At 45.8% G+C, this 19,127-nt stretch overlaps 1 protein-coding gene across 1 annotated transcript in view; it reads right to left on the bottom strand.

Annotated features, from left to right (window-relative positions):
* angpt2b (angiopoietin 2b) overlaps positions 1-19,127 on the bottom strand; it is a 44,426-nt gene that overhangs the window by 18,936 nt on the left and 6,363 nt on the right. Inside the window, exons 2-6 of the mRNA XM_070541491.1 lie at positions 18,675-18,830; positions 17,268-17,389; positions 12,966-13,198; positions 12,667-12,791; positions 2,483-2,584 (exon numbers count right to left, since the gene is read on the bottom strand). Coding sequence (XP_070397592.1) covers positions 2,483-2,584; positions 12,667-12,791; positions 12,966-13,198; positions 17,268-17,389; positions 18,675-18,830 — 738 coding nt within the window. The remainder of the gene's footprint in view (positions 1-2,482; positions 2,585-12,666; positions 12,792-12,965; positions 13,199-17,267; positions 17,390-18,674; positions 18,831-19,127) is intronic.

Genomic DNA, 19,127 nt, shown 5'->3' with positions numbered 1-19,127 from the left:
TTGACTGGGTGCTATTGGAGCTCTGACACTTTAGAGACAGAACAGAGAAGCAGAAAACAAAGAGGAAGAACTCAGCTGCACTGAAGTTCTAACAAGCACGTTTTCCACCACATGTTTGAAGCCTTAGGTGAATGACCAGAGTTTAGTCAATTTAAAACTGCAATTTATAGATTAAAAAATAATCCAGCCCATGTGAAAGCAGCAGTGGGCAAGGTGCATTGCGGGTTGTCATCTTCTTAGTTATTTTGTTGTGTTAATGCATGTTTATTGTGAGGGTTGTGTTGTTGTTAGTTTTTGATTTGTTCAGTGTTGCAAAGGTACAGTTATTTGTTGTTGTCATGGTGGCACCATAAGTGAGGAGGGTGGTCCAAGGAAGGACCGCTGTGCCGCTCCACTCTTCACTACAAAGAGGCAGTTCACACTAAAGGCATAGCTGTGCTATTACAACAAATCTTTAACACTTAAAATAACAGTTATACACTGTAAGTATAGGATTACCCTGGGTGTTGCAACCAGCAGTTGCAAGTTAACAACGGCAAGCCCCTAGGTCCACCGGCAGCCACCCACCCCCAAGCTGGCCAAGTTCGGAACACAGCGGCCCGGGACCCAAGGGCGATCAACCACGCCGGGGACCTGACAGAGCCCAGGGATCCAGACCCCACCAGGCAGCCACCGGGAGCCTCTGGGCCCAACAGATCCCAAAAAAAAAAAAAAACCTGCACCTGAAACGGGAGCTGTAGATATGCAGGCAGACCGGGGCACCAACCACAGGCAGAAAAAGTGGCAGTGAGAGAAAGGAAGACGAAGATGTTGTAACACCAAAAGATGCCCCAGGAAAGGGGACGAGTCCAAGACCGCACCTGACATATACATTCACACACAACCACAGTCGCACCAGCCCTCCCTCATGCTCACACGTACGACCTAAAGACTTACAAAAACGTACATCATACACACACTCACTCTCCCCATACACACCCTACTAACTCTGGTCCCGTTACTGCTGCACAGAGGGCACAACCTGGACACCACATCTAGCCCTGTACTGCTGGAGTAATGATGAGCAGGTACCCCTGCTCATTGCTGAGTATAGCGACACACCACCTCAGACCACCTCAGACCCCAACCAAACGACCAGCTCCCACTCCCAGCCTCCAGTCTCGGACAGCTAATTGAGAACAGAAGTGTGATAAGACCCCTAGTCTCCCTCCTCCTGCTCTAATGTGGTGTTGATGTGTGTTTTAACATCATGTCCAGCTGGAGTTTTTATACCTGACTGCTTATAATGGAATGATGATGTTGCAAAGTTAAAGTCCAAACATGAACTCTAATGGACTCAGATCTAAAGGACTGCACAGATGAATTCCTGCAAAACAGAAATAAACTGAAGGAATGTTGTAAACAATGTTTCTTCATGACAACTTCAATGATGGACAAGGCCAAACAGAAGACGAGTAGTTGAAGTTTTCACTGCTAACAGTAATCAAAGCCAATAAATAAAAATGTCAATAAGTAGAACATCCAAGGCTGAAAAGTGAAAATCCGAATCTACATCTGAAGCTAATAAAATCCTGGAGCTAGACATTCCCCAAACTGTAAGTTTAGCTGTCAGAAATGCTTTTTGTTATTGCTCTTGAGTCAGAGAAAAGATACGGTAAGAGCTTTGGAACATTTAATGAACCAGAAACCCGTTTGATCAAGTCTGACCACAGTTTGTGAGAATCCAGAGTGTGAACAGCAGCAGCAGCAAAGCATTTTAGTGCATACGCTATCTGCCATCTACAGAGCCCCAGTGCTCCCACGCCTCTGCTGGAGCCAAATGTTTATCATCCTCTTGGAAAAATATTGTCCTTGAAACCGGATTTCAAGCTATTTTTTGTCTTTCTGTTTCTGTTTGCAGCCACTGTCCTCTTAGGGTTTTATTTCCTAACAAAGCAGTGGCTGTGATTTGTTAGTGTGGGTGAGAAACATGAACATACTACAGGAATGACAAAACCAAACCTTCATTACTCATTCTGTTTGTAATTTAGCAATAAGAAAGGGTTGCATACTTGGAGTTTTCGCTCTATTGAACAACCACAATGTTGTTTCTTCTGAAAAAGAAAAGCCTGTCCCGACATGTCTTGAAGCAGAATTCCAACTCCAAACAAAACAAAACACCAGAAAAACTCTGCAGCCTCTTGTGTATTTTATAATGTTTAGGGAGTGCAACACACTTGTGTGTTTGTGCATGAACTTTGATGTTAGGCGGTTTGATAGAGAGAGGTAGGGAGAGCAGGTGCAATAACAAGGTTTGGGGTGGGGGTGGGGGGTCTGAGGGCAGCCAAATACAACAACCACAGGTCACCTGGGATCACAGGCCAGGCAGTCTCCCATGACTTTTCATGTCAACCCCTCGATGGATGATTATTGAAACCTCCTGCAGCCTCTCCGTACCGGTCCATGTGACCCACTTGTGTTGGTGCGGCCTGAAGCTGCGTACCGTTTTGTAGTCATTCCAACCACGATGGAAATCAACAGAGCCATTTCTTCGATGCTGCACCACCGTCCAGCCTCCACCTCTGGTCTTCATGTCACAAAACACCTACGAAAAAAAAAAAAAACAATAAAAAGAAACAAACCGGCAGGATGAAGATGTCAGAATATTGTCATTCACTGCTAGCTTAGCAGTTGAACCAGTCTGCTTCCCTAAATAGACTTCAGATCGTTCAGTTTTCTGTTTAAAACTGGAATAACAGAGTAGTTTTGACTGGATGGACATACTAAACATCTGTTATCTGAATTGCATCAAGTGCGTAAATCAGGGCTATTCAATTCCGGGCCTCGGCGGCTGGCATCCAGCACGTTGGTGGTTTCTCTGGTCCAACATCTATTGACTGAAATTAGGTGTGTTTAAACAGTTGAAACCAAAATGTGCTGGATACCAGTCATCGAGGCCTGGAATTGGAAAGCCCTGACTTAAATTATCCCCATCCGTCCTTCGATTTCATCTGGTTGTCCAGGATCGGGTCGTGGGGTCCTAAGCAGAGAGGCCCAGACCACCGTCTCCCGAGCGACATGGGCCTGCTCCTCTGGGGGACTCCCGAGATGTTCCCTGGCCAACCGAGAAACATCCCTCGTCACTCCAACGGACAAAAGCAGCAGTCGTAGGCTCTGACTGAAGCAAGACTGCCGCGCACAGGCGTCACCGGTCAATTAACCACCGCCAGCAGGCAAGGCGGGTTAAGTGTCGACATCTACACTGGACAAATAATGTTCATAGACTCAAATTAGGTTTTGATTTAAAATGTGAGGTTCACGTGTCACACATCTTGTCACTCCCAGACAATCCAAAAATGGAAAAGAGGGGGAGCTGGTTGGAAGAAATCAATCATTGTAGCTACTAGCTAACTTAGCTAACCCAAGAAAATAAGAAGGGGCTCCGGGGTAGCTTACCCGTGTGCTCGCTTGGCTTCTGTAGTCATGCTGGTCATCTGTGTAGCTATAACATGGACTGTTAAAAAACTAGCAGCGTCTCAGACCACATGCTAACTCAAGCTAACAGAGGTTTTTCATGCGCTTTTAGCAAAACGTGGTCTGATGGCAGTAAATTTTAGCTTCAGCTTTGCTACTATAAATGCCAAAATCCTCCCTGTTTTGAAAATGCTATGGTTCTATAAAAACACCTAGTCTTGGGTTACAGCAGACAGTTTTCTTTCTGACTTGTCTTTCTGGTGTGTGTGTGTGTGTGTGTGTGTGTGTGTGTGTGTGTGTGTGTGTGTGTGTGTGTGTGTGTGTGTTCTACACACTTGTTTGCTTTATTTAGGATCTTTGGGGGGTTGAAAGGACATTTTTCAGCCTCCTGTGCTTGTAATGAGACAATCAGCTGAACTTTGTCACACGAATGGAAGTAAATTAATTTGTTTAAATCATTTGATTAAAATGATTAAACAGGTTTGGGTGTACCTTCTTCGGTCCTTTTGTCAGTAATGTCATTGTGTATTAAACAGTCTCTGCTGCTAATCTGGACCGGTGATGATTATTGGTTGGACAAAAATAGACTTTTCACCAGTTTTTATTATCTGAATGCTCCTCCTTGAACAGGAAAAAGCCACCATGCTGCCTACACTCACCCATGATTAGAGAATATCACACATCAGTCAGAGATAAATAATACCTCAGCAGTTTCATCAAGGATGAAAGTCAGTCGGATCTTTATCCCCCACCCTGACAACCTCACTCTCAAAAGACAAAGAACGACGTCCCTTTTCCACATTATGTTTTTGTCATGTTCTGCGTTCCCCTCATGTGTCCCCTTGTGCTCTGTGTGTCCTTATGCTCCCCCAGCCCACTCCAGGTCCTCCTCCTGAGTCTCCTTGTGTTCCCAAGCTCTCTCTAGGCTTCCCTCATGTTTCCTCCTAGTCACTCCATTAGTTCTTCTCACCCCTCTCGTCATTAGTTGTTTATCTTTGCCCTTAGGCTTTAGGTTTAGTTATTTAGTGTTTTATAGGTTATGGTTTATCTCCCCTCTGCTTAGTTCTTTCCCCCATTTAGTTTATTGATGGCACCTGTCTTCCCTCCAGACCTCACTCCTCACACCTGTCACCTGTACCTGATTGCTTCCCTCTGTGTTTAAAACTCTGTCTTGTCCCTCAGTGTTTGTTGGTCCATTGTATGTGTCAGCGTTGTTCTGTCCTCCTGAGGAACTCCAGGTTCTTGCTCATGAATGAGCTTTATTTTTGTAGTTCAGTTTTCTCTGGATTTTCGGTTTGACTTCCTGCCCCTTTGGATTTTTACCCATCATCCTAATAAAGGACTTTCATTCATTCAACCATTTCTGACTGAGTTGTCTGGGCTTCTGCATTTTAGGTCCAAACCTCCTGCTCTCAGCGTGACAGTTTTGGACCAAAGCCAGTTTTCTGGCTTTAAAGGAACATTCCTGAACACACAACCTTTGCATATTGCCCACATGCTTTCTTGAACTGCATCCCGAGTTCAGAAATGAGAGAGTTGTGTTGGTTTTGGTTGTATCCTAAAAAATCACATTTTGCTATGTGTCATCAGTGAATCTATTAGGATTGGACAATACAAATGAGTGGTAGCTGTCATGTCCCATGTCCCCTCTCCCTTGTGTCCTCAGTATTTGTTTTAGTTTTCCATGTTTCCATGTCCCCCATTATTTGTGTCCCCCATTATGTTTCCATGTCCGTCATTATCTGTGGAGCTCCTGAAAGGACAGCTTAATGCATCAAACTGCTTATCAACCTTGGCAAACTTGACTCATTCTCTAGAACTGGCCATCACTACAGAAAAACATGTCTTGCACTGCTTCTCAAGATGCTTCTCTTTATACATTTAAATTGGATGAATTCCTGAAACTGGACATCACTTGGCTCACAAATGTACTGCAGAAGGACACAGTTGTAGTCTTTGCTGAGAGGGGGGTGCACAAGGCTGTCTTGGCTTGGCTCAGGTATGATCTCCTCAAAAGGCAGAGGTTTTTGGCTGATGTGCTGAACTGTGTTCGGTGTCCTCTCGTAATGGGAGGGTCCAGACCCATGAAGCCCATCAACTGCTACAGCATCAAACAAGTGCACTGGTTCTCAGAGTCAGAGATGTCCACACCCTGTGACAGTCTGATGTCTGCATTGCCTAGGGCAACATCTGCATATCAGGAGGATTAACAAAGGAAGACAGCAGAATTATGGACCTCTTGATTGCTTCAACACAAAGGCAGATTCCTGGCAAATGCAACCAAACATAATAATAATAATAATAATAATAATAATAATAATAATAATTTTTATTTTATTTAACAGCACCTTTCATGACACCCAATGACACTTTACAACAATGGGGAAAAATAATAAAACAAGATAAACACAGTACAGAAATATTTAAAAACACTAGGATGCTAAAATAAAAAAAAAATAAACAATGTCTTAAAACTATGTGGTAAAAGCCTGTGTGAAGAGGTGGGTTTTGACTTTTGATTTATAAAGTGCGAGAGAGTGAGTGGTGCGTAGATCGGGGGCGGAGAATTCCAGAGGTGGGGAGCAGAGCGGCTGAATGCTCAACTCCCCATGGTAACAAGGCGAGCGGAGGGAGCCGAGAGTTGAGGAGCAGAAGATGAACGAAGAGCACGGACAGGAGTGATGATGTGAATGAGATCAGAAATGTAGGATGGAGCCAGGTTATGGAGAGCTTTGAATGTGATGAGCAGAATTTTGAAGCTGATTCTCTGTTTAATGGGCAGCCAATGAAGTTGTTGCAGGATGGGGATGATGTGATGAGATGATGGAGTCCTAGTGATGACATGTGCTGCAGCATTCTGGAGAAGCTGCAGTTTATGGAGGGATTTGCTGGGGAGACCAAAGAGAAGTGAGTTGCAATAATCAATCATGGAAGTGACGAGGCTGTGGACAAGGATGGCAGCAGTGGAGGGAGTAAGTGATGGACGGAGGCGGGAGATGATACGCAAGTGAAAATAAGCAGACCGGGTAATATTGTTGATGTGAGATTGAAAAGAAAGAATGCTGTCGAGGATGACCCCCAGACTCTTTATATGAGGAGAGGGGTAACTGCTGAGTTATCAATAGAAATGGGGAAACTGTTAAATTTGGAGAGAATATGAGGTATGCCTACCAGGAGGACTTCAGTTTTAGAACTGTTCAGTTTGAGAAAGTTGGAACTGAACCAAGAATGGATTTCTTGGAGACGGAGGGTAAGGGAGGAGGATGGAAGTGAAGTTGAGGGCTTGGTTGAGAGGTAGAGCTGGGTGTCATCCGCGTAACAATAAAAATGAATGTTGTGTTTACGGAAAATGTGACCTAGTGGGAGAAGGTAAATGATGAAAAGAAGGTGCCCCAGGACAGAGCCCTGGGGCACACCAGCAGAAACAGGAAAGAGATAGGATTTATATGACTTCAGTTGAATGAGATGTGTATGGCCAGAGATGTAGGAGGTGAACCAGGCAAGGGGGTGTGAGTGATACCTATGGATGACAGTCTGCTGAGGAGAGTGGTATGGGAGATGGTGTCAAATGCTGCTGTGAGATTGAGAAGAATGAGAATAGACAATTAACCAGAGTCAGAAGCAATGAGAAGGTCATTGGTGATTTAGAGAAGTGCTGTTTCAGTGCTGTGGAGAGGACGGAAGCCAGATTGAAATTGTTCATAGATGTTATTGGTGATGAGGTGGTCGTGAAGTTGAGAGGCAACAGATTTTTCAAGAATTTTGGAGATGAAGCATAGATTGGAAATAAGGCGTAGGTTATTGAAGTTTGTGGGGTCTAGGCCAGGTTTCTTCAGAAGAGGTATAACTATTGCAGTTTTGAAGGTTGAAGGGACAATTCCAGAGCTTAGGGAGCGATGAATAATGTTGGTTATGAGAGGAGTGAGGGAAGAGAGGCAGGTTTTAACAAGAACTGTAGAGAGTGGATCGAGCTGACAGGTGGAGGGTTTGGATCTGAGGATACGTTTTGTGTCATGGACTGAGGGAAGGAAGAAGGTGGAAATGTTGTTGAGTGATGTGGAGAGGGGAGAGTGATGTCCACTTTGGAGACAGAAGCACTGTGGGAAGCTATGTTGATGGCTGTTGGGGATTTTTGAAACAAAGAAGGACATGAGGGAGTTACAGAAGTCAATGGATTGCAGATGATGGGGGGGGGGGGGGGGGTTCTGATATTGTTCAAGAGAGAAAAAAAGAGTTTTTGAATTATCTTAATTAGGGTGAATTAAGCGGCTGGGATGAGGATCAGCACCTCCAAATCTGAGACCATGGTTCTCGACCGGAAAAGGGTGGCTTGCCAACTCCGGGTCGGGGGAGAGGTCCTACCTCAAGTGGAGGAGTTTAAGTATCTCGGGGTCTTGTTCACGAGTGAGGGTAGGAGGGATCGGGAGATCGACAGGCGGATTGGTTCGGCGTCTGCAGTGATGCGGACGCTGAGCCGATCTGTCGTGGGGAAGAGGGAGCTGAGCCAGAAAGCCAGGCTCTCGATTTACCGGTCGATCTACGTCCCAATCCTCACCTATGGTCATGAGCTTTGGGTAATGACCGAAAGAACGAGATCGCGGATACAAGCGGCCGAAATGAGTTTCCTCCGTAGGGTGGCCGGGCTCAGCCTTAGAGATAGGGTGAGGAGCTCGGACATTCGGGAGGGACTCGGAGTAGAACCGCTGCTCCTCCGGATCGAAAGGAGCCAGTTGAGGTGGTTTGGGCATCTGGTCAGGATGCCTCCTGGACGCCTCCCCGGGGAGGTGTTTCGGGCATGTCCTGCCGGCAGAAGGCCCCCGGGTCGACCCAGGACACGTTGGAGAGGTTACATCTCCAATCTGGTCCGGGAACGCCTTGGGGTCCTGCCGGAGGAGCTGGTGGACAAGGCCGGGGAGAGGACGGCCTGGAGCTCCCTAGTTGGGATGCTGCCCCCGCGACCCGGACCCGGATAAGCGGAGGAAGACGACGACGACGAGGGTGAATTAAACCAGAATAATAGGCAGATTTAGCTGATGAGATATGGTCCTTGTAGAGCATTATATGGTTGGAGTACATTTCTTTGTGTATGGCAAGTCCAGTTCTATTATAAAGTCTTTCCAGTTGACGTCCTTTAGCTTTGAGCTGATGGAGAGCAGGGGTGAACCATGGTGACAAGCGGGTGAACAAAACAGATCTGGTTTTCAGAGGGGCGTGGTTATTCGGAAGGGTGGAGAGGTTGCTGTTGTAGTGGGAGACCAGGACATCAGCTGAAGAGTTGTCTTTGGGACTGGGAAGATTATTAATGTCAAGAGAAAAAGTGTCAGCATTTATATTTTTGATATTACAGAATGAAATAGTGTGAGGAATGATGATTTTGGACAGACAGGTTGATATTAAAGGTGATGAGTAGATGATCAGAGTATGGGACAAGGTGAGATTTACAGTCAGTTGGAGCGATACCAGAGCAGCAGACCAGATCCAGGATGGGACCTTTACAGTGGGTAGGGAAGTTAATGTGTTGTTTGAGTCCGGAGCTTTCAAGGCAGGATAAATTTTTTTTAGAAATGTGTCATTAATATTGTCCACATGAATAGTGAAGTCATCCAGGAAGATTATATTTTGAGACTGGGATGAAAAGTAAGAAAGTAGGCTTGAAAAATCATTTTAAAAGTCCTTGTTATATTTAGGAGGGCGGTAGATGGCGGCTAAAGTCATGGGAGATGATCCGGGCAGCAGGGAGGCAGAGAACTCGAAGGAGGAGAACACAGGAGCAGCAGGTATCGGCATCAGTTTCCAACTCTCGTGGTGAAATATCGCTCAGCCGGCAGTGCGAGGCTGACAGATGTGAACAAACCCAGGCGGAGCTGACTCGTTGAGAGGGATGAAGTGATTTGGCTGCTGCCAAGTTTCAACCAAAAATAAGAATTCGAGATTATGGTCCAGGATAAGGTCTCTGACGAGATGGCCCTTGCTGCTGAGAGAACAGGCCTTGAGGAGACCACAGCTGACCATGGTAGACGTCCTGTTGGTGGAGGAGTTAGTAGAGCTGGGCAGGCTGGAGAGGACATGGTGGCTGATATTCCAGGTGATTTTATGGGAGCGGCGGCGAGTGGAGAACCAGATGGGTTATGTGGAGTCAGGTTTATTGCAGTGAGTTGAGCCTTGACGTGATCCACGATTAATGTATCTCCGACGGGGCTGGAATGTGATGACAGGAGGGATGTCGGAACCAGGCTGCTGAATGGAGATGCGGCGCCGGAGTTTCAGAAGTTCAGCAGCTGGGTACTGCAGGAGAGCCCTTGCTGGCAGGTGGACGAGAGATAGGAGAAGCCAGCTGACAGCAAACCATTGCAGTGTTTGGAAAATCCACATGACAAACACATGACAGGAGAGCGACGAGTGGGCCAGGTAAGAATCTGCCCAGAACCCATCGTTGGCTACAAACAAACAGTTTGAGAGACCAAAGATGCTAGCAAGCATCAGTTATCAATATAATAGTTACGAGAACTGATTAAAAGCAGCATCCAGTGTTGCACAACTAATAAAAATATTTTAAAAGTTTAAAAATGTAATAGTTTAAAAAGTTAAAACGTTTTGCTGGAGAGCAGCGGCGACAGACACACCAGCGTTCGCTCCTCCTCCAAAACATGTTTAAGGCACACTGCTGCCATGAATAAGTGGAGTTCAATGGGCTCAGCTATGTTCGCAGAGGACTCAGTTGCAACAGACTTTCTCGGTTTGTCACCAGTGTCTGCAAGGTGTACGACCCCTAAATCCAACAATGGCGGGAGTTGTGCCACAAGACTTAACCCAGGAAGGACCATGGCCTGGTGGTGGTGAAGCACTGAGGGTCAGCAAGGTTTCTAAAATCACAGAACAGCACTCCACCGTCTCCCCACCTCATGATATGGAGGTGTGCTGCCACTGGGAAGGTAAAGGATGGAGCTCCAAAGTGGGTGTCACACTAAACAGTGTGGTCGACTGACGAGTGTTTTAATCCATTTTTTTCCAGATGTTCTTGTTTTAATTCAATAAAAACTTTGAGATATGACATACAACCGTCTCGTATAGTATAGAGTTTAAAGGGTAATCAGTTATACAGGAAATGATGGTTTTCTAAGATGGAATTCAAATCCATGCAAAGGTTCACAAGAGTTTACCTGTGTTATCAGACAGTGGTAGTGATCACGTTTAGCTGCCTGCTTTTGTTTTCTGCACTAGATGATACAACTAACTCCACGTCAAAATTCACTAGTTGGCTTTTTGTGGATTCTTCAAAATCCTTTCTGTAGGAAACGAGTCTGTGCAGGTATTAACCCTTTGATGCATGAATTATGAAATCTTCAACCATGATTTTTTTAAACAATTTTTTCATTGGTCTTTGGGTGTGAATGAAACAAATTTCAACAAATATTTTTTGTAAAATTTTATAATTTACAAATAATTTATTACAGGTCAACCTCAGTGGACAGCGTGCATTCTGAACATGAAATATGTTGGCTTGGCTTACTGAAGTCCAAATGGAGGAGCTCAAATGCAATAAAGTCTTCAACAGCTGTGCTTAATAGGAAAAATAAATAAATGACAATTTTGAGTACCTGTCCACTGCAGTGACCATTATGCATCAAAGGGTTAATAGTATCCAGGAAAAGCGGTTAAATAAAATGTACCACAAGAAAAGATCATGGCAGTTCCCTTTATGAGCCCTGGGCTCACATGCAGCTCTTATGTAAGAGAGAAGTAAAAGTTTTACTAGGAAGCAGGTTCACGGTACAAATGATGTTGTTTGTGGTGATCGGTTTGTAATCTACATGACTTCAAACTCTGCAGATGGAAAAACGCCTGAATAAAAATAACCCTGAATGTGTAATCCTTTTGTTTTCGGTCAAACTAAAAAAATTGCTCTCAGCCGAGAAAATAGGCCAATTTGTTTCTGCCCCATTTTACACACACACACACACACGCACACCACCCGCCTCGCCAGCATCACCGGGATTGGACTGACAGTGGAACTGGCATGGATTGAAAGCATCCGTGATTTGGGGAATCCTAACTGGTATCAGTGGAAATGTGCATTGGCCCCAGTTGGCAGCAAACATATGGCACCAGTGCCGAACACCTGCCTGCCCAAAGTAAATGAAGGGAAGGAACTTGGGAACACAGCAGGCAGGAGGAGAAGCTGCCAGCAGTAAACTAGACTAAAAGTAATGCATAACAAAAAGCTGTTTCTGGGTTTTTTTTCTGCTGTTTGCAGCGATGGCGAAGATTCAGTCCAAGAAGGCTAGATGTGATTTACAGAAATGATAGCCTGCTGGTGGATGTCATGGTTGAGTTAGCAGATCCTTCAGATCAGTCCAGGCTCCTCTGAGGGTTCTCACATTCTGCATTCAGAAGCACACACTCACCACGAAGCCTGCAGGCCATAATGCACATGTTGTCCTCCGTAACACAGCGTGGCATCGCCATCTAACTCTGTAGCAAAGCATCAGCAATCACCTTGAAAATCAAAGTTAGTTTTTCCTTCCTGGATTTATCGATAAGTCTGCAGAATGTCATTACACCACCTGTGTGTCTAAGAGAAGCCTGTGGCGCTGATACAGTGAATGAAACTTGTTCCAACATTAGATACAAGCAGGCAAAAGGTCAGTGGATCTCATAAAAAAGCTGCACGTCAATGTCACTCCGGTGGTATTTGTAGGAAAAGGCCAATGGCCTTTAACTTCCTCCCTGGAGCTCTGGGGTTTCTGAGGCTTCCCCAACGTTCAGATTGATGAGACAAGTCAGGTATTACTGTGACAAAAATAAATCAGATCGAGCATTTGCTGTGCATTGTTCTAAGGCAACAAATCAGGCCGACAGCTGGGAAATCTCCAGACTGATTTAACAACATCAGCATCACTCATGTATGGCTGTGTTAACATGTCAGCAGGCAGAGCAGGCAATGGCTTAGGGGCCCCCGAGCCACAAGGGGGCCTTGTAGGGCCGACACACGGCAGTGAGAAAGAGAAAAGGGTGAGACTGTTGGCCATCACACACTCCCTCATGGTCCCTCTTCTTGCCTCCTGATTGTTTTGCCTCACATTTCCTCGTGTGTACCCCCCCCCCCCCCCCCCCCCCCCCCAACACACCACCATCATGTTGGAGAACCAGTGTAGTATTTTCTAATAAAGTGGCATTAAGGCCTGGTGTCAGAGGGTCTCAGTGCTTGACTACCTTGACATCCTGGGTGGTGTTGTACAGATGAATGGGATACACTCCACTTTCTTTCACCCCAGATCGTAGAATGTCTGCACAGTCTCTGAAAGTGAGTGACTTCTTCCTGGGAACGTCAGAGATTTCTACAGAAACAGAAAAACAACAGATCTAAGTGTGGGCTGTCACTCTGTGGTGTGTTCAGAGTAAATATCTCTGCAGCACGTCTGAGATGCTGCAGATCAGCTACAGCACACATGCAGGATCTCTCAGCACCGATGGTGTGCTGACACAAACATAATAAACTCACTAAGTCTTACCATTGCACTGACTGACTTTAGCCAACAGCTGCTGAACCGTGTCTGTGAGCACCGCTTGCTGTTTTTGTAGCGTAGTGCTGTTGAGCGTAGAACTTCCAAGTTCACCCTGGAGCTGGGTCACCAGACTACTCTGCCGCTCCAGAAGATCTTGAAGTTGCTGCTTTTCACTCTGCAGACCCTGGAGCTCCTTGCCATACCGAGCCTCGAGCGCTAAAAGCCTCTGTTCCAGAAAACTAAGGAGGAATAACATGAAACGTTAACGTGTCTGAACACAAGCATTTCACGTGTGAGGATACTGCCTCAGTAGGCTGTGACCATTGGTGACAAGCATTTCAGAGTTACCCTCCACAGGGAGGGCAGCTTTGCTATGCAAAAAACACCTCAGACAGAAATGCAACAGACTTCAGACATAACACAACATAAGTGTCCACTAGGTGGGGCGGTAGGGTTGGGGACTCTCCACACATCAGTGCATGCAGCCGCGATGAGCAGCGCTCCTCACCTCCGTTTGGACAGGGGTGGGAGGTAATTGTGTTGGAGAGCACAGTGACTCCTGGAAAAGATTCAACGGCCTTCACCGGTCGCAGTCCCGCCCAGGCTGGGATAGGGAGACAGGGTTGCCATGGTGACGGCAGCATTCCACATTTGTTTTTGTTGAGAGGGGCAGATCAGGTTCCACTGTTTCGAAGAGTCCATGATATGCCCAGCTGGCTCTGTCTCAGAGGGGCAACCGGGAGCCCCTTCTCCCGTTCTCATCGTCGAAAAAAATTTGTCATTCGCGTTGAGAGACCAACTGACCAAGTCCATTTTAATAATTTCCAGTTTCCAGAAAAAATGCGGAAGCACCATGCACCCAAAGACAGACAAAGAGCCTTGGGATAAGATAGGGTGGAGAGGAGGAAAAAAGGGTCTGTACTCTCCAAGAGCCAGAAGAAACTTGGAAATTTCATTATTGACCAAACCCTCCTGTCACAGGTTTCTTTTCCCGACTTGCCATCCTCCCGGAAGACCTGAACCCTGCAACTCATACAACAAATCTGGGAATCCCCAATCACTTTGAATCCCAGACCCACTAAACCCATCCATCTAGCACATCCCTCACAAGTCACACTTAGCCATAAGTCATCGTTGTGTAAATCAGTAGGTGTGTGTTGTTCTCAGATGCTATCATCCCACCTGTCTCATTGGGCTGACATCATATAAACACCTGTACCCCAGCAGCGCTCACAGATGGCTCAGCATGTTAAGATGCTTCATCATAGCCAGGAGGCAACAACCTGACGTGTGTGTGTGTGTGTGTGTGTGTGTGTGTGTGTGTGTGTGTGTGTGTGTGTGTGTGTGTGTGTGTGTGTGTGTGTGTGTGTGTGTGTGTGCGTGCGTGCGTGCGTGTGTGCGTGTGTGTGTGTGTGTGTGTGTGTGTGTGTGTGTGTGTGTGTGTGTGTGTGTGTGTGTGTGTGTGTGTGTGTGCAGCAGTGGCACACACCAGCCTCTAAATGAAGATAATAAATCCCTGAAGCTTGACCTTTACGACTTTTACTAATGGCTCTGCATCAGTTATTTATTGAAACAATCCAACTGCCCTGACTGAACAAGCTACTCTGGAGCTGCACGTGAGGCAACCAGAAGCTCCAGATGGATCCTCAATCTCCCTCTTCAGCGGGCAGCTTAGTCTGTGGCCTGTGAGGACTGGAGGATCAATCCAAATCATTTTTTACATCACTTCCAACTCCTATTTGCTTTGCAGGGGAAATAGTCAATTAAAGTTGTAAAGCAAGCTGACAGTCTTTGTCGTGGTGTGTGTTTTATTTAGAGGATCAATCAAAGTGTGGAACATGGCATAAACCCAGCAGAGCAGTGTTTAAACAGTTATGGCGGCTGACAGAACAAACACGCCGTGTTGAATCACTTTGCCTCCTGAGCTATTAGACTGTTATGCTTATGATATTAAGCTATTTATTATTATTGCTTTAATATGCTTCGTATACGAAGCTAGCTCTCTGCTGTGTGTTCTGCTTCCTGCCAGTACAATTGTACGCATAATCCCTGTGAAAACAAGCGTGTGCCTTTTTTTAGCTTGGCAGTGGTCCAAAACGTTGCTTCATGCCCCAGCGGCTCAGCAGCTGTAGCCTCCTCCAGCCGCTGCTGCTTCTATTTCTGTTTTCATTCCTCAGACACAAATCTGCAACGGCTCTCATGAAACGTGTGGTTGAGCTGACCTTTGTCAACATGTATCAATTTGTTTAGATGTCAGCACCATGAAGGATGAGGGTTAAAGGTCAGCGTGGGGTTACGGAGGACCAAACATGTAACAGGTGCTGGTCCCGGGGCACCGTGATTTCCACTGGTCCCACAGACGGATGGAATGATAAAGAGACGGATACAAAGAGGGGAAACACTCGCTCCCTTTCACCCTGTCCTCAACTCAGCTGACCCCATGTTCCTGGAGAGAAAAGTGAACAGGGTTGCTTTTTGAAGAGCGTTTGTAGGCAACTTTATTAGGTACATGCTGCCAACACCCGGCTGGTCCTTCTTTTTCCTTCAGAACAGCCCGAATTCCTGCTGTCACAGATTCAGCAGTGTGTTGGAAACATTCCCCAGAGGTTCTGGTTCTCAGAGGTTCTGGTTCTCAGAGGTTCTGGTCCTCAGAGGTTCTGGTCGTCAGAGGTTCTGGTCCTCAGAGGTTCTGGTGTTCAGAGTTCATAGTGCTCAGCAGTTCTGGTCCTCAGATGTTCAAATCTTCAGAGTTTATAGTCCTCAGAGGTTCTGGTCTTCAGATGTTCTAGTCCTCAAAAGTTCTGGTCTTAATAGGTTCTAGTCTTCAGATTTCCGTTCTTCAGCAGTTCTAGTCCTCAGAGGTTCTGGTCTTCAGAGGTTCTGGTCTTCAGAGGTTCTAGTCCTCAGAGGTTCTAGTCCTCAGAGGTGCTGGTCTTCAGAGGTTCTGGTGTTCAGAGGTTCTAGTTCTCAGATGTTCAAATCTTCAGAGTTTATAGTCCTCAGAGGTTCTGGTCTTCAGATGTTCTAGTCCTCAAAAGTTCTGGTCTTAATAGGTTCTAGTCTTCAGATTTCCGTTCTTCAGCAGTTCTAGTCCTCAGAGGTTCTGGTCTTCAGAGGTTCTGGTGTTCAGATGTTCTGGTCCTCACAGGTTCTGGTCTTCAGAGGTTCTGGTCCATCCTGACATGACAGCATCAGCTCCATCCATGATGAGAACCTTACGTTCCACCACATCCCAAAGGTTCTGAACTGGACTGAGATCTGGTGACTGTGGAGGCCGTTGGAGTCCAGTGAACTCACGTGCATGTGACATGGTGCGTGATCCTGCTGGAAGCAGCATCAGAAGATGGGTTAGGGTTAGGATGCAGCTGATCTCCAGACTCATCAGACCAGGAAAGATGTTTCCTGTGGTCCAACTCTGGTGGTCCTGTGTGAGTCGTATTCTCAGGTTCCTGATCTTAGCTGACATGAGACACACCTGGTGCTGGAGTCCATCTGGAGCAGCTGGAGTGGTTCTGCAGACCTTGGTAGGAACCAGAGCTGATCTGAGCTGCTGGTATCATCTAGAACCAGTTTGACCTCTGACCTCAACAAGACATTTTCATTCACAGAACTGCTGAAACCTGGATATTTTCTCTTTTTGACCATTCTTCCCCAGATGAAACACAACAGCAGAGGAGACAGCGCTTCGGTGACTGGCCCCGGGTTGGGGAACAGGCTGACTCTCTTACTGTGTTTATATCTCACCATTGTTCTCTGCTCTGTGATTGGTTTTTACTGTGACTCTCATAATGTTTCCACTGTAGTGTTCAGTTCGTTTGCACATGCTCTTACAGCACGTTGGTGTTTGTTATCAGTGCTTTACAAACAAAACAGATTTGGATTCTCTGTAAACTCCAGAGATGGTTGGCACCAACACCTCAGTTTTTCTGATGCTCACCTCTATTTAGATGACTAAACGCATTGAGTTCCTATGATTGGCTGATCAGCTACTTGTGTCAACAAGCGTTTGAATCTGTACAGCTAACTACTGAAGTGGCTATTGTGTATAAATATCCCATCCAGGTCACACACCGACCTCTGAAAGAACAAATATACGGCTCTACCAGCTTCAGCACAGGTGAGGAGCGCACCTAGCAGCAGCAATAAAAGCACAACAGGACTGAGACGTCTCCAGACTCACCCTGAGGCTAACCTTCAGTCCTGCTGCTGCTTAACCCCTCATCTAACCATTAAGTGTTTTGGAACCACCCCCCATCCATCATCCTCAAAGAAATCACTTTGCTCCCTCTTCATTTGAAGTGCTCTCACCTGTTTTTATCGCTGAGTCGTGAGATCTCTTGAGTCTGGAGGAGAATATGCTTCTCCAGACGGTTTGTAAAGAGCGAGTACTCCAGCAGCTGGATCTCTAGGCGACTCGTCTGGTTCAACACCTATGGAGCGATAAAAATCTCAGAAACAAGTGGAATAGACCGACAGAAGGATGAGTGAGGGATAAATAGTTTAAAATAGGAAGAAACAAAAGACCCTGGGGGATAAATATCGGTGCTACACAACCCAAATCCCATAATTTAGCTTCTTTGATCTTGTAATCAAGACTTAAGTGAGGATGATCTCATAAGCACCTCTGATGACATGTTTTGAAGTTAAAGATGAAACAGAGGAACTCAGTGGCTGGATATTTGTACAGGTTGCACATTTTTGATAAGAGAAAAAGAAAGCATCAGGACCAAAAACAGCCCAGTCTGTAATAACAAGCATGTGGCCTGATTGAAGACACATCTGTGTTGTGCTTCTGAGCTTTATGTTTTAATTGGCCCGTTGTCAGTCGCTGCATCGGGCTCGCCGTGTCAATCACAGACCGTAGAACCAAACACCGGCTGTTTAGAAGCAGCTGGCCGTCACCTTTGGGCACAGCTTTCCAACAGGTTGCTTCTGATTTACATTTAATTATCTACTCAGCAGAGTTATCCTAGAGAGCTGTTTGCTTTTGTTTGGGTGTGACCTGCACAGCTTTCCATCTGGACTGGCAGCAAACAAAGGGTCTCGACCAACGTTAAAGCTGCGGTTCAGATGGTTTGCTGTTCAAAGCGTCTATGTTTATATTTCACCTGTTTGTGTCGACGTTTGAGAACCTGGAATGGTTTAGTGGTTAGACCACTAAGCTAGCATCTGTTATGCGCTAACTAGTTGTGTCATGACTGTTTCATCACCTTTACATGGTTTTAACGGCCAAACAAAGCCAGTGCTGCTTTCAGCTGGAAGTGTTGGCCACAACCTGGGTTTCCTTCACACGCGTGCTAAGATTCACTGGTGGTACTGGCATTTTGAACAAATCATAAATATTTACTCGACAAATTTCCGATAACAGTTATTGGAAGTCTCGGGAACCTGTGACAGAAAAACACAAAACAAACGGACATTTCAAAGTAACAGTGTTTAGAAGAGATATGTGGCAGGAAATGACAGAATAAGCACGGCCCGCTTTGTTCTGTTTTTGATATCATTGTAACCCCCAGTTCTGAGAGGTTCTACTGGAGAACCAGAAATAATTAGGTGTTTTGTTGATACGAGGTTTTATGTTTCGGCTACTTCCATGTAAATATTAATAATGCTGCCTTTATGGATTTTATTCTTGTAATATAACTTATACACGCGCACGTGTGTGTGTATGTGTGTGTGTGTGTGTGAACTATACTTTCTTTTCCATGGACTCACCTGGGTTTCAACATCTGTCAGCTTGCGAGTCTGCTCTGCTGATTGGCTGAGGAGGTTGGTACCCATCTCCAGCATGGCGGCAGTCTGAGTGTGGACTGTGGACCGTTTTATTTCCTCCACACCCGAGCGAACATTCTCCTGGATGAAGTTCTCCAGCTAGAAGAACAAAAAACAGACCCTGATAAATGGATCCATGAGGAAACATCATTCTCCTCTCAGATACAACTTGATGTGACATGGAAGGGGCCACCATCAAGCCATTGGCACTTTTCCCTCCCAGTCGTCTCAGGCACTGTAATGGAATCATAAAACTCAGGGTCTCTGGAGAACTTCCCCTGTCTCTCGTCTATTTCTAAAGCCTCCATTTCAGGCAGACACTAACTCTTAACAATATTATATTGGGGGAAGTGTTTTAGTGGGTGTTTTGGGATGAGACTGAAACCATCTGATATT

This window comes from Nothobranchius furzeri, chromosome 11 (genome assembly GCF_043380555.1).
Source record: "Nothobranchius furzeri strain GRZ-AD chromosome 11, NfurGRZ-RIMD1, whole genome shotgun sequence".
Taxonomy (NCBI): domain Eukaryota; kingdom Metazoa; phylum Chordata; class Actinopteri; order Cyprinodontiformes; family Nothobranchiidae; genus Nothobranchius; species Nothobranchius furzeri.
This window is presented reverse-complemented; position numbering and strand designations above follow the sequence as displayed.